Source organism: Episyrphus balteatus, chromosome 3 (genome assembly GCF_945859705.1).
Source record: "Episyrphus balteatus chromosome 3, idEpiBalt1.1, whole genome shotgun sequence".
NCBI classification, from domain to species: domain Eukaryota; kingdom Metazoa; phylum Arthropoda; class Insecta; order Diptera; family Syrphidae; genus Episyrphus; species Episyrphus balteatus.
Genome location: NC_079136.1, coordinates 51687098 through 51703359, shown reverse-complemented (window position 1 = coordinate 51703359; position 16262 = coordinate 51687098). Strand labels below are relative to the sequence as shown.

At 28.3% G+C, this 16262-nt stretch overlaps 1 protein-coding gene across 6 annotated transcripts in view; it reads right to left on the bottom strand.

Annotated features, from left to right (window-relative positions):
* The window catches only part of LOC129914814 (protein roadkill), a 270121-nt gene that overhangs the window by 23884 nt on the left and 229975 nt on the right, over positions 1-16262 (bottom strand). Inside the window, exon 1 of one of the 6 annotated variants that reach the window (XM_055994216.1) lies at positions 5256-5421. The exons of the other annotated variants lie outside the window; for them this stretch is intronic. Within the exon in view, the coding sequence (XP_055850191.1) occupies positions 5256-5329 (74 nt within the window). The 5' untranslated portion in view covers positions 5330-5421. Of the gene's footprint in view, positions 1-5255; positions 5422-16262 lie in introns of those variants that run through there. 6 annotated transcript variants of the gene reach the window in all.

Genomic DNA, 16262 nt, shown 5'->3' with positions numbered 1-16262 from the left:
AATCTCAAGTAGGGGAATAAGGTAAATACATTTCTGATGAGATTCAATCGCCGACAGTTTTGGTTTAATTATATTTTGAAACATAAAATTGACGTTTTGACGTTTAAATTCACTTCATATACTTTAATGTCAAAACCTTAGCTACGGAGACAAGGAAAACGTAGTTTCATTTGACAGTTATGGGGTAGAATAATATAATAGTAAATTAAGCAACATTTTAAGCCTGTGGTTTAAAATTGATTCGCAATAGTTTGACAGATAACAAATTTTTTGACATCTGTCAAATTATTTTAAATACACCTTAAAGCACTGATCACACGAATCTAGTTGTAATGCGCGAATTGAGACAGACAGTCATTTTTATTATTCGGAAAGTATTTATTAGCATATCAGTTCGTGGTAAATATAAATAAATGGAGGTGGTGAATTAAAGATAAGTCAAGGAAAAACAATAATTCTTTCAAATTAATGACTCCTGTCAATGATACTTTCTGCTCTTGCAATTATCGCTACAAGGAAGTAAGGACATTACTTTAAGTTTATGGAGAACACACATGTCAATAGAAGCTAGCCAATAAACAGCTCATATAACTGATGCTAAAGGAACAAACAAAACCATCATACATGAAAAAACATTAAACGAAGAAGCGACAACGCTCAGTTGAGTGCTTATCCTTGGGTAACCACAGGTGTCACTCTTTTGCCCACAGGTAGTAATTTTTATTTAATGTGTGTGCACTGCCCACCGACATTCACGTTTACCATCGTCCAGAGTCCTTCAATGTTCTTTTGTTTTGTAATTCAACCGAAGTGCACCTTTATTTATCCTGTGGTTGTATATATATATTCTTTATTATTATTTAAAACAAAAACAAAAAAAAAATGCAGCCTTTTGTCAACAAACACACATACAAAAACAGAGTTGAGATCAATATGAGAGGTAGGTATCCACAAATAACATGTATATGAGAAGGAGAACAACAACGAGATACAAGCAAGAAAAAAAAAAAGAATATAAATAAAACAAAAACCCCAGGAAGGATGTTCAGTGCACTGAATATACAACGAATATATCCAAGCCATAAGAAAAAGAATAATATTTCATATCAAGTAAGTAGCACGAGGATACTATACACCAAGACTCTGTAGGTTAAAACCATCCAACAATATTATATATGTAACGTTCCTATAAGGCTGCTATAGGAGGAGCACATCTCTTCTCATGGTTCACATTTTGCCATTTAGTTGATGTCTTTCGTGTAAAATAAAGAAGTTTACCTTCTTCTTTTTTTTTTTTTCTTTGACGACCACTTTATCCTGTCCTCCATGTTTGTATATTTATATATGTTTAGTATACTAACACGTGTTTTTGTATAGGTATATATGCGATTGTTTTATTTTTATCACGTTTTCTTTTTATCATAAGTTTTCTTATATTTTTTTTTTCTTTTTCTTTACCTTTATATTGGCCCAAAAAAGGTATACAAATACAATTATTAAGGTGAAATAGAGGAATAAAAGAGTGGGAATTAAGGAAACATCTGCTCGAAATGTTTTGTATTGGAATTATATGGAACCTTATGTTTCCCACTTTAATTTACTAAAAACGATCAGAATTGGAGAGGGAGATATACGAATTATACTTTTTCTTAATTTCATTTAATTCGAAGGACATGACGTCAAAGTAAAGAAACATGTCTTTGATAGAACTGTCAAATTTATATGTAAATCAAGAAAAAGAACGCATTTTCATTTTTTACTTATTTGCATCTGAACGCATCCAGTAAATAGAATATATGAACTTCATTCCGAATTTGAAGTTCTGTTTGGTTAGTTGTCAAAAAATTTTAAAGATGGCTTCTAATTTCTTTTGACAGTTGACCAATCAAAAACAATAAAGGACAGCTGTCAAATGCAGTATAAATGTCCCGTTTTTAGGGATGTCATTGAGAGTTTAAATTAAAATTAAAATGTCACTATTTTGACATTTATCGATTTAAACCAAGGTTCCTTAATAAAATTTTCCATGATAAATCACCTCAGACTGAAATTAGATCAGTGTTCATTTTTTAGACTTGTAAAAATTAATTCCAACTTATTGATTAATCAATGACCTATTCGTTTTATGTTTCATTGGAACTAATTCACGCCCACTTTTTGTTGTTTCTCTGTTTAATGTAGATCAACCATGCATGACTTAAGCATGGAATGCCTTCTATATACATAGGAAATTAATTTTCTAGTTCTGTATCTTCTTTTCTGGTTGGTATTCTAGCATGACTTCATATTATATTATTTATTACAATATCTCGTGTTCTTTTCTATTAATCGTAATATCATTGAATGAATTCCCTTCCTAATTGAATATATAACCAACATCTCCTGGTGTAGAGAGAATAGTCATAGAATAAAGTTAAATCAAGTTGACCTACAATACAAAATTAAAAAAATCAAAAAAAAATCCCATTTTGTGTTTAGTCAGCAACATAAGCAGCCGGTCGTTCATTTTAAAACACTCCATATAATTGTCAGAGTCGGCTCTTTTATTATCTTTTCTTTCATCAATGAGTATGAGTAGTGTGTTTGACTTTGATAGTTCTTCTTTTTTTTTTTAGAAATTTTGGATACAAACTAACCTTCTCGTATCGTTCCACCTGACAAAATCGATATCTTTTATATGTAGGAATGAATACTACAATACAATTTATGTACCTCTACTCTTGAACAATGACAGAACATAGAAAGAAAGAGGAATCTAATCAATTAAGTGAATGTCATCGTTGTCCTTCACAAAAGAAAAAGACAAACAAAACTACACGCTTAACCAAAATTTTATATCTCTTTTTCTATCTGTCAAGCAAGGCCATCTTTTTTTTTTACATGCGACAATGACAGGAAATTAAAAAAAAAAAAACATTGAAATAAGAGGTTAATAATATGATAGACGATTTGAAAAAGAACAGAACTTTTCTCAGCTGTCAAAAATTATGATGACATACGAGTTTGAATACAAACAAGGCCAATCAAATCAAAGTTCAATACTTTATGACAAAACTCGAACAACACACGCTATTCAGATTAGAATATCGATAAATTATTACGATGATATTCGATGTGTTTTTTTTTTTTTTGATTTTGCTTGAAACAATCGATGTTATGTTATTAATATATTTCCTATTGATAAATCATAAGTATACATAAGTGATATAAAGTTTTGATCTAAGATGGCCTTGAAGTGGCATCGTTAAAGAATAAATCTGACAGAAAGTGAAAAATTTAAAATTAGTAGCTCTGTCATTTAGCCGGTTGTTGTTTGTTCTTTTGCAATTCCAATGTGATGAGAGATTTGGTATTTTGCTAAAACAAGATTTTTTTTAAAAACTAATTAGTTAAAGTTATTTGCATATTCATTAAGAATTAGTTGATGGATACAAGTAAACCAGACAACAATTAAATAGAATGCGAAGTGAAAACGAAACAAGTTTGTTTGACAGTTGAAAAACAAGGAATGTTAAGTCATTTTAGTTATCTCAATTTCAATGAAATTGCATACTTTAGAAAACTTTTGACAATTTAGTTTCTAAATTGTAAGCGAACAGAACCAAAAAATAGATTGTCAATTTAGTCAATAATGTAAACAAACAGAATCTAGCAGATTTAAGGAAATAGTAGTTACAGATCGAACGGTACCGCCATGTTAGTGGATTGCTCAAATTTGTTCGTTTTTTTTTTCGAACGTGAAGTGCACTCAAAAATATGACAGCTGACTGCATGATTCACTTACTCCTATTCGACAGAACGGAGAAAAGCCGTGTTCATTTTTGATGAAATTTACAATCATTTTAATTTATCTCCTTGGAAACAAGTTTAGTCTGAACGAAATCAAAATAATCGTTCGTTTATTCAAAACACATGTCGCACTTAGCTGGTTGCGAGCTCAAAGTGGGGCTCTTATGTCGTTAGCTAGCGAGTATCAGGGGCTGATAAAGCTACACGCATCCAATTTTTTTATTTTTGGCAAGCAACGACTACCAGATGGTGAAGTTAAACACGTCTAGCTCTTGGTAGCCAGCCAGCGGCGACTTATTAGCGATTGGTTGGGACCCGTCTAAAATGAGTGTCTTAAGGCCCAACCATATGGCGCCAAACTTTCAACTTTTCGGTCACAGTACCTTCAAATTTTTTTCACATTTTCAACTTGCGTGTCGACTTACGTGGCAAAACTGAAAACAGTAGAAGAGAAAGGTCAAAAGCAAGAAATTTGACAGCTTCTGTCAAACTAAAATGTATGAATTTTTGACAACTTAAGGTGACGTTTGTTTTCTTCTGACAGATGACATTTCATTCGAATTGTAAGAAAATGTCAACAAAATAAATGAACTGAAGAATAAAGAATTGAAGTGAAGAATATTATGTCAAATAGAAATTCTCATTGAAACCATAAAAAAAGAACTCTATTATAATACAGAGGCCAGCAAATTTGCAAGAAAAAAATAACAAATCTCGCACGCGTGGTGAACACGATTAAATATCACAATTCAACATTCTTCGTGTTTATCTCAATGATGAACGCTTAAGCCAAAACTTTTTACGTGATTATTAATTCATTACGTGATTAAGCTTAAACATTTTACTTGCTTCTGATAAACTAATATGATGCTTAACATTGAATTATTGAATTAAAATGTCATTGACATAAAACAATCTCACTTAAAAATTGTTGAAGGTTTTGACATAAAATTGACACATGTCAATTTAATTTTAAAATTTAAGCTGTGTACAAATTGGGCTTAAAATAAAAAGTTTAATTTAGTTTAATAAGTAGTTTCTTTATAACCCGATTTAAGGTGAACAAAGAAGTAGGTTAGCAAAAATGCCAAATTTTTTGTATAACAGTTGAAACAATGTCTTTAGTGACAGATTCAAAGGAAAATGAATATTCTTGTTAAAAGCGACAGTTAATCTTAAAAGGATGTTTCAGAATGTAACAAAAGTCAAGCTCAGGTGTCTATTAGTAAAAAAAACAAGACTGGATATGGTATTAAATTTGACGTATGTCAACCTACGAGTAAAAGAGAAGAATCTGGAATTACTTTCTCCTAGTAACTTCTTTAATGGAAAAGAGGCTTAAAAATTATTATTTCAGTAAATTGTTTAAAACATGTAGACAAAAATCATTAAATCAATAAACTTTATCCCACAAGTCCCTTCTGTAATAACTGTTATAATTGCCTCAATTAAATCATTTATCTTACCTTTCCATTCGTTCATAAAATAAATCCATTATATTGCGATCAAATTCAATTTGAATTAATTTAGCATTCGACATTTAGATGTTTTTATATTATTATTATTAGTTGTGTGTATAAATAAATAAATATTAACAATTATATATATATAAAAAAAACTTATAACAAATTCATAAAAAAAATTAAAAAAAAAGTTCCTTAACCTATATTAACTTATGATACTGTGAGAGAAAAATTTTAAATTCACTACCATCGACACTCAAAACTAAACGTAACACTGTAAATATCGTTCAGTTCATACTAAATAACATAAAAAACAACAATAACAATAGAACAAAAAAAAAAAAAAACTAAATCAAACGGAACACATTCAAACATTGGCACAATTTATTATCACATTTAGAGTATCAGTCTTAGAGTCTCTCGCACAGCAGAAAATATAGAAAAAATTTAACAGCACTTTATTTTTATATTATAAATACAGCAAACAGCAACCCACGTGCCAAACATAATACACACAACATTATACAACACAAGAAGAAAAAGCTCTCTTGATAATAATAAATTAACAAAAAGCAGCTGTTGTCATTAGTTTGTATTATAGTAGTTAAATTGCTTCTATAAGAAGTGTGGTGAGTTTGTGGTGAGATTATAATTTATTCAAAGATGATGGATTGTCTTGTCACTATAACTGTCACTCTGAGAGAGAAATGTCAACTATTTTTGGTCATCATCACTCTTTAGCTCTTCGATTCTGACTGAACTAATGCATCTCTGATTTTTTCTCAGAACAGAAACATTTTTTTTTTTTTCGTACAAAAATAAATATAAAATTGTTTCTATTTGAACTATGAAATGCGACGTAAAAGAAGAAAAAACAAAAAATAATAAAGGTACAATATAATAATTTTCAAGGAGGATATGAGTAAGTAAGAAACAGGATTGATCCCCGTGAAATAGGGAAAAAAGAGGGATAGAAAGAGCGAAACTATGTTGTTGTTGAAAACAATAGATCACCCAGTAAAGGAAGACGAGTTTTCGTTTCGTTTTAATTTTTTTTTTGTGTATTAAAACGGAAAGGTGCAAAATAACAATAGGACATATTTTTCCTTGGACACAAGAGGAAAGAACCAACAAAATCCTTGAAAAGGTATGGTTAAAGGAAGCAGCCAGCGGCGGGTGTACAGGATTTAAGTAAAACACACACAATATCCGATTTATTGATTCTTCTATCTGATATACCTGGTGTGTTGTGTAGTTGAAAAAAGAACGAACACAAAAAAAAAAAAAAAAAAAAAAAGAAGTAAAATCCATACAATTTCCAGATCCTTGAAAATTGGATTGAAAGTAGCAAAAAAAAAATATAAATAAAGACAGAAATGTATCGAATTGCACAGGATGCGGATTAATTTTCACAAAAAAAAAAGCAAAGCAAAAAAAAAAAAAATCAAAATCCATTCCACCTTTCATACAGTCACTCAATCCACCATCAAAAATCCAATCCATGCAGCGAGCAAGAGATTAAAGAAAATTCTTTAATCTATTTTTTTTTTCTTTGGATTTCTTATGAATTCTTTTGTAGAGCTATTGACCTGATTTAATACAATTTAATTTGGTTGCAAGAGTATCGTGTAGCCATAGATAGTAATAGAAGTGGTATGGTAGGTATAGGTATATCACCAACATAATGCATTTGACAGAGATAGAAACAAAAAAAGAGACAGAGAAATTGCAGTATTTTTGGTCGTCGCGATGTCAAGATTTACTATTAGAAAACTATACACTACTGTTAAGCCATTGCTGGATTAAGAGATAATGATGGGGGAGTGATGAAAGGTGAAGAATGAAGATTTTTACCTTGAGAATTTGAGATGAAATTTTGTTCTATTGAATAAAAATCTTGTTTCATTCTCACGGTTGATGAGACTGCTTTGGTTTCAAATTTCAAAGTGTGGGAACTAAATTGAGAGCAAATGAGAAAATAATTCTAAGGACAAGTGTCAAATTTAAAGTTTAATCCTTCTTGTGATGTCAAAACATGAAGTTGAACGGATATTTTTACTAAACGAAGATTTGTCAAAAATTAATCCAAATTTTAAATCAATGAACTTGCCAGGTGGCGTTTGAAAAGGGTTTTATAATATCAAATCATCATCATATAATTTATTTTTTTTTACACTAATTAAATTACCCTTAATTTGGATCCTATGAAGACTTAAAAACATCAAGTAATTGTAAATAAACACGTAAAGAAAATAATACACACATAAAACTCAAACCCAAGACAACAAACAGGTTTTCGTTTTTTTTTTTTCTTGTCTGTTTTGTTTGATAGTTGAAAGACAAATATTGACATTTTTCAGTGAGTTTTTAATGAGCGGTAAACATTTAACGTCTTTTAAAGACATCTAAATTATATAATTCCAGCCACTGACACATTGCAACTGAACTCCGTTTTATGTTTTACTATGAGAACGAACTTAACGAAAAAATTTATATCATAATTTATCACTGAACAGCACTGCCTATATTTAATAATTTTATTTGTAATCCAGTGTCCGGGTATTTGAAAACATATTAACGAAGAAATGGTCACTGTAGTGTGACTATACTAAAAAAGCTGATTGTTTATTTAATTATTTCAAGTAGAATAAAATTTAACGAAGGTTCACAAAAGCTCGCTATGGTGACTCTAAATACATATTTTTATGCCAGTGAACTTCAAGTACTTGTATTGTTTGTTTCTTCTTATTAAATGTTAGCAAAATTGGAGTCAAAACCAACAAAATTGGAGTCAAAAACTGATATAAAAAAAACTATTATTATATTTTAGTTGTAAAAAAAAAAATGTTTATCAGGCAGCATAGCAGCATTTTTGTCATTATCATATAATATAAAAACTTAACGAAAGTAATAAAACACTTATTTACTTTGCAGAATTATTATTTTTGTACTTTCAGTAGTGATGAGTAAAGAACTGATACCAAAAGATGTGGACTAAGTTAAAGCAAAACTTAACGAAAGCTCGTTTTTTTTTTTGTAGAACTTATATTGTCTTTTCATGATAAATCTAGTAAAATATTACGAAATGTCGTAAGAGCTATGTATGTAATTTTTGGACTTACAAAGAAAACTTAACGAAACTATGCAAGAGGTCAGCACTGGAAATTAATGCTTATGCTGTAAAAGTGTTGTTGTAACCTTTGTAGTAAGAAAAAAGTAAATGCAACTTAATATTTTGACAACAATTAATCGTTACGCTTCGTTAAGTTAAATGCTTAGATTTTTGTTCAACTTATTTTTCATCACAATATCTCCAGAAGAGTAAACATTTTATAAGTTTAGTTCTCAGTTCGAGTGTAAAATGAAATATTCGTACAAAATAGTAAGTGTGAAAAATGTCAGTATAGCCAAAGCTTCCATTCTAAGTAAAAGTTGTTTGTTCAACAAACGATATTGATCGTCTATCTTTTTTATACACCGGAACCCGTAAGTCCTACTTAAAGATCAGAAGTGGGATGAATCATTCTTGTTCTAGCTTTTAAACGATATCACTCTTTATAGTTAAAATTAAGAGTCTTATTAATATAATTCTATTTCTATAAATTCACTAAGGGCCAATTTATTGAGCCTCCATTAAATTTTGAAATTTATCGCTTTAGTTAACGGCCTCGTTAAACTATTGTCGCCTTTAAGTATACATCATTAAAAATTCATTTAATTCACTCTTCTTTAGTTAAAGTCCTTACTTTTAATGGAAACTTTAAATTTAAAACTCTGTTAAAAATATCCTAGGGATTTTTTATTTTGTTTCAAAAATAATCTGTCAAAAGCTACAATTTTGTCAAATTAAATAGATTTGAATTGGAAAAAAAACCAAAAAACTATGACCCGTAAGTATTTTGCAGCTGAAAACGCCAGAAAATGCAAGAGATTAACGATATACCAGTGGTAAGAATGCTACAACCTACAATTGAAACCATGAGAAGAAGAAGGAGTTAAGTGAAATTTTTAATTTTTTCCATCGGTGTCAAATAACAAATTAAATTTAAGTGTTATCGGCATTCATCTCCTGTCATTGGTTTAGAAGTAAGCTTTATATCTCTTCTTCTCATGGCTTCAATTGCAATGTTATGTATGTTATGTACATATGTATTATGCAATGCAGCATCTCAAAAATGATTAGTTTTGAAGTGGAGAATATAATCTAGTAGATCTAGTATTATCTATGCGAAGTAGACAAGAAATGCATTAATTTCTTTGAATTTTGTTCTTTTTTATGGTACAAATGCATGTGTGTATACCTACAAAAAATTCTAGTCTGGACTTTTTAATAATTCTTTAGCTCATTTGACATTTTTCAAATAAAATAATAATTCAAATAAAAAAAATAAATAAAATGACATTTGACACTAATGGAGAGTGAATAAATAGAAATTCTGTTTAAAACCTCCATTAGCTCTAAAAATCCCTCTTAAAAGGTCGAATTTGGTGTTTTAACTAAAACTACTTTTAAATTTAATGCTCAATTAGTTAATGATGCCAAACTTCAAAAAAATCCTTAAAAGAGACTGAATTAAACGAAATTGATTTTTAATTTTAAAATTCCCTTTTTTAATGGCGATTTAAGTTTAATGGAGAGTCAATAAATTGGGCCTAAGAGCCAATTTTTCAATCTTCTAATAAACAGTCAGTTAACTGTTCGACTAATAAAGTTATTAGGCTCATAAACAATCAGATAAGAACATTGAATTTTTCAATCAAGAATAATTTATTCTACAGAATAAGAAAAAAAATTTGTCAAATTCAAAAATATTTAAAATTAAACGTCATTTTTATTCATGATTGTTTTTGTTTTCTTGTGTTCCACTGTATTTTTTTCAAAATTCTTTCAAAACAGCTTTGACAACTGACATAATATTTTTATTGAGATTATTCCTTAGAATAATTTTTATTCGTCTCTGAAAGAAGCAGATAGTTTTATTCATAGGAATAAGCTATATCTGCCTGTTGGAAAATTGATTTTTTCTCTATCCTAAGGAATAAGTACTAACTGACTATTTAACTGACTATTGAAAAATTGGCCCTAAATCAAAAATCCATCGACTGTTAGTTAATAAATATAAAAGTTAATCAAAAATTTTAAATAAACTTTAATGTTTCATATCTAAAATCACACCTACCTATCATCTCATTAGAATGCTTTTCTGCTTTCACATTTGAAATCATTCTCCCCAAAAACATTGCCCTGGCCAACCTTGAGCGATGATGATGAATCAAGATTATCAAAAAGTCATAAAAAACTGAATGTTTTTATTTTATTTTCTTTCAAATGAATATAACAAAAAAAAAAAAACATTCATTATATAGCTACTGAAGGTCAAATCTAATTTTTTTTCTCCACTGCAAACACAGCAGAAATAAAAAAATATTATATCAAGTTGCACAAAGTGTACTTAAGTAATAATAACAATGAATATAACTTTCTTATATGAAGGCAAGTATCATGTTTTTCTTATCAAACTTTTATTTATTAACTTTTTTTTTTATATTTTTATGAACCATGTGTAAGTTTACAAAGAAAAATAAAATACAATTTTAGAAATCACTCGAACGTGTTTGCAACTTGAAATGAAAGTTTTCACCTTAAGTTCAATAAAAAGTATCTATCTATCTATCTTACGATACAGAGAGTTGCAATGTTTCAAAGTTTGTTATCGATGTTTGTGAACTTACTTTTACTAACAATAGAACAATTCTAAAGAAAAGCACATATTTCAAACTTATAATCTTATAGGTACACGAATATATTATTATTTTTGCTTTTTTAATTCTATATTTCATTGTATATACACGGGGCTACGGAGAATATTATAAGGTTGTAGAATGTTTATCTAAAATAGTTTGGGGTTTTGTCCTTCAAATTCAATATGGCACGTGTAGAATTTTTGTTTCGTGTTTTTTTTTTTCTCTGTTTTGTATTTTTTTTTTTTATACATACAAGGTTTTCTGTATATATATGACGACTCAAGGACAGTAAATAATGATGAAAACGTGGGGTTTTATTAAGTTATAATCGAGGTTTTATGTTAACGCGCATCTAGTTTTTTTGTTCTTAGTTAAGGGCTATATAAAAGAGATAAGTTTTTTTTTGTTTTTAAATTTTGTGTTTCATAATAAGAACTTTGTGTGGGGCCCAGATTCGAATATATTTTATTTTAAATTGAACCTAATTTTACTTAGTAACTAAAAACTTATTTTTTAAAGCAATCCTAAAACCTTTCAAAATTGGGTCACAGCTTCTACTTTTTTTTTGTTGTGTAATTATTTGCTAATACAAATGGATTTCTGTTTAATTCAAACAGAAAAAATTATATTTACACAAATGATGACATAAATTCATTGAATAAATGCGCAAACTACAAATTTAGAGTTCAATTGTGCAAATATTTATTGAATCTACATTGAACCTTTTTTTTTTCCTTATCGTTCTTCGACTTTTTATCCAAATCGGATTTGAATTGATGAATTTTTAAAGTGAAATCAATAAAAGATAAAAAGAAAACTGCAAATCTTATTTAATGGATTTCAATTAATCACTGTTTAATTTCTTAACCCCGTTCAAGATGATATCCTATATGTTTGGTAGGTATACCTTCTCTCTCTCATAAAAAATAAATAAGCTTACATAATCGTCTTTCATCGTTGTTGTAGTCGGAGTCGTCACGTCGCATTCATCGTTGTGTCGTTTGTCGTGGGAAAGTTAATTTTCGCTCACCTTTTTTTTTATTCATTGATTTTTTTTTTTGCTACTACTTAGTGACTTGTCTTAAATTGGCCTTCTCAAATTACACCACTTTAATGGCGTAATCTTTGACTTTTTATTTTATTTTGATGGTAGGTGAGGTGATATAAATTGTAGAAAGTACATATTTATCGAAAGCTACCAAAAAAAAAAAAAATTAAATACATGAATGTCTTCTTCGTGGTATTTCCAATAAAAGAAAATACTTTTAATCTTCTTTTGAAAATAAAAAAAAATGTGAGAGAAAAAAAAAAACAATCACCCAAAAGGTTTGTTTGTTTTCTTTTTTTTTTTTTTTGAAAATTGAGACAAATGAAATACTTTTAAAAAGAAAGTAAAGTTAAACATAATTATAATTATGTTTTTTTTTTTTTTAATTTAGTAAAGTCAAAATCAATACTTTCAGATTTTGACTTATTAAGTATAATATAAATACAACTTTTTGATACAAATTGACTTTCAGGCTCAGTTTTGAGAAATTATTGTTAAGTTTTTTTTTTTGACATTTTATGAGAAAGCTGAGACCTTCGTTAAGTTTTTGGTTTTAATTTCTGTCTCCAAGTAACTAATTTACAATAATTTTCTATCCAGAATTACTTTGTACAATTCAAAAATAATGAACTAACTAAGAACGTTATATGAGAGAGTGGCATACATCATATTTCGTTGAGTTTTGACCTGAAGTTTTCATAATTATGATAGAAAAATTATTAGAGAAATGAATATTATTTAATTATTTTCGTTAAGTTTGAAATAAGGCTTTTGATATGTTAACTGCAATCATATTGAATGAAAAGATTGTTTCGTTGACTTTTGATGTTATACAAAACTGAGCTAAAATAATTCATAGTACGGAAAAAATAACCCTCAATCAATAGATGGGATATCTAGGTTCTGCAACCCAAGCAAATGTTAGAGTTGCTATCAATAGTTTGGTTTTCGTTCACTTTTGATTTAATAAGTAAATATTAAAATTTTCTTACAATTTTTTCAAAGTTTTCACTTTCGTTAAGTTGAAATACAGATGTTTTAATAGTTAAATGCAATGTTTAGAACACTCGTTCGTAAATATTAACCACTTATCCACTTTTATTCAATTAAGAAAAAGACTTAGTAATTATAACGACAACTTTGATTTATAGCAACAGAAGTGCCTATTTTTCGTTAAGTTCTTAGGATCTGAAAACTTCGTTAAGATGTCAGACTCAATTAATCAACGGGAAAGTATATTTGAGTCTTCGTTCAGTTAAAAAATGGATACTATAAACATGTAACTGGTTTTTCGTTAAGTTTTTATAACATTAATAAAGGAACACTTGTTGTAAAATTAGTTTAAAAATAGGCGTCTAAAATCTTATATTTATAAAATATTATGTATCAAATACCTTTGTTAAGGTTTGGTATTCATAAAAGTCATATCAAAAATTAAGGTCTCTCTAAGTTAATGAAAGAAGATTGAGTGAAAATAAATCTACATAATTGAAGGAAATATCAAATATCCATTCATCCTCTTTTAAAAATTTCTCTTTTTCCATGTCTTCCTATACAAGCCTCTTTGAAAAAAAAAAAAAAAAAAATGCAAAACAATCTTCCAATCTTTGATCGATTTAATTTCCCCCTATTAACTTTTGCGTGTGAAATCAAATAATGAAAGCTATAAATTCCCCATCACCATCATCATCATCACCAAACCCACCCACTCTCTTAGTGAAAATCCACAAAATAAAATTTTACCTTTTACATAAAAAAAAAGAAGAAGACAAAAAAAAAAAAAACGCTTCACTTATAACAATAAAAATAATGAAAGTGCTATCAAAAGATGATGATGATCGTTAAATGATCTTCTCACATCAAAAAAATATTTAAAAAAAAAGTGCCATGTGCGCTTCTGTGTTTTTTGCTTTGGTGCATTTCTCCAAATCCAAAGAAAGAAATTCACCAAAACTAAAAAAAAACCGCATCGTAATGGTTTTCTTGTTAAAAATTAAAAAAAAAAAAAAAAATCATCAAACCTATAAGCACCAAACAAAAATTTCATCGAAAAAGAAAAAGGAACACACAACATATAAAAGAGAGAAAACCCAAAATGAAAGGCAAATACAGGAGAGAGTTATTATACAACATATCACAAACTCAAAAGCAGCACACACTTTTGGACTGACTTTGAATGGGGAGGAGAGAAATTTTGAATTTACTACGGTAGTTCAGGGGGATCATTTACATATTTGCTTTTGTTTTGTATTAATACAACAGTTGCAATGCACTCTTTCTCTTTGTTTTCTTATTTTCACCTTTCTTTTTTTTTGTATTTTGTCTTTTTTACGGGCCAATGTGGGAGAGAAAACGAGGTCTTCTTTCATGAGGCAATTGCAATTTCACACTCAATATAGAGATTAGAGAAATGTAAAAATAATGATTAGAGATTAATATCGATTTGATTGTGTGTTCGATTGTAACTAACAAACATGTTCGATGTGTGGTGGGATTTTTCTTCTTTATGGTTAAAAAGATGGAAATCTTTATTTTAATGATACGGAAAGAAGAGCCATTAATCGTTGTTATCGTTAAAAACAATCGATTGGATAAAATTAAATGATTGTTTATCGAAGTTATGTTGCGGCTCATCAAGTCGTAAAGTTTGATGATTTAAAGCCTTATTTCTTTAATTGCTGTTTGACAGATGAGTTACGCAGAAGATAACGATGTTTTTGTTTCAGAAATAATGTTTACAATAGTTCTCAAGTGGATCAATTTTAATTTTGAAGAATAGTCATTTTACTATCTTTTCTCTGTTAAATGTTTATAAAATGTTTACAAGAAAGTCAAAGAGTTTTTTTTTTATGGTGAGAAAGATGACATAAAATTTTATAGTTAAAAAAATTTTAAGACACTTCTGGCACAAGAAACAATAAAAAATATTGGTTAATGGTTTTTCAGCTGTCAATTTTGTTTAGAATATTTTGTTACAATTTCACACTTTGCATTTGTTTAGATTCATTATGAAAATTACGACTTGATAAGGTTTAAGTAAGATTGTTCATTTTTTATTTAATTAAAGTTAAGAACTCTTAGAAAAGCAATTGAGTGAAGCTGATGAATGATTTTATGCTCGTAAATGATATCGTTTATATTTTCTTTAAAAAATTTTTATTAGATAACATTTGTAGTTTTAAAAGAATGTAAGCCCTGTACACTGTTTTTTTTTTTTTTTGTTTTTTACTGGGCATTTTGCCGTCACGGGTGGGACATTTGTGCAATCAATTTATTCTTCATACTAACGAGAGTTGTATTTGACGATAAAATTAACTGTGCAAAGAAAAACTATGCCACCTTATTATTATTTTATTTGAAAATAGACTTTTCTTTGCAACGGGTGGGACAGTGGTAGTTTTTCCAGATCTATTTACAAAAAAAAAAGGTTATGAGGATGAGCTCATTTTTGACTAAGAAAACAAGTTAGGAAACAAAATTTTCATTTATTGGTCTATGTCTATTGTAACGGGTGTGACATAAAATCTTAGTTTAGCGACATTTCAGAGCTCTAACATCTAAAAATTTATGTTTGCATCATCAAAAAGTGTCCCTTGCAATAAAAAACTAGGATATTGCTTTCATTCTGGTTAAAGCTGAACTTTGAAAAAAAAAAACTACATAAACCATTTTGTAGTAGAATCCAAGTCATTTTCAAAAACCTAAATTTGGTGGACCTTGAATATTATTTTTCCTCAAAAGAAATTAAATTAAAAAAAAAAAAATAAAAATATAAGTAGATATTTATTTGATAGAATTATTGTTGTTTCCTTTGTTTATTTTATAAAACTAGAACAACTTAAATGTTCGAAATTAAAAATATTATTTTAATCCCAACAAAATACAATTTCTTTTTTTTCTTAAAAAAAAAAAAATCATAACCCAATTCTTTTAGAATAAACAAATCAATTTGTTGAAAGTGTAGGTACAAAAATATAGTGGTTTTTGACGTGAATTACTAATTTATACTTCGGATTGAAAAAATAAAAATAAAACTTTCGACGGAAATGCAAAAATCATTTTTATTATTATTATTAGATGATAATTGACGTTGAAAGAGTTTTGAGGTATATTTTTAAAAATATATAAATTCTGGAAATAGTTTTCATTTTTTTAAAAACACAAAAACCAACTGAAAGGAATTTAATTTAGAATAAAAAACAACAAAATTCTAAAAT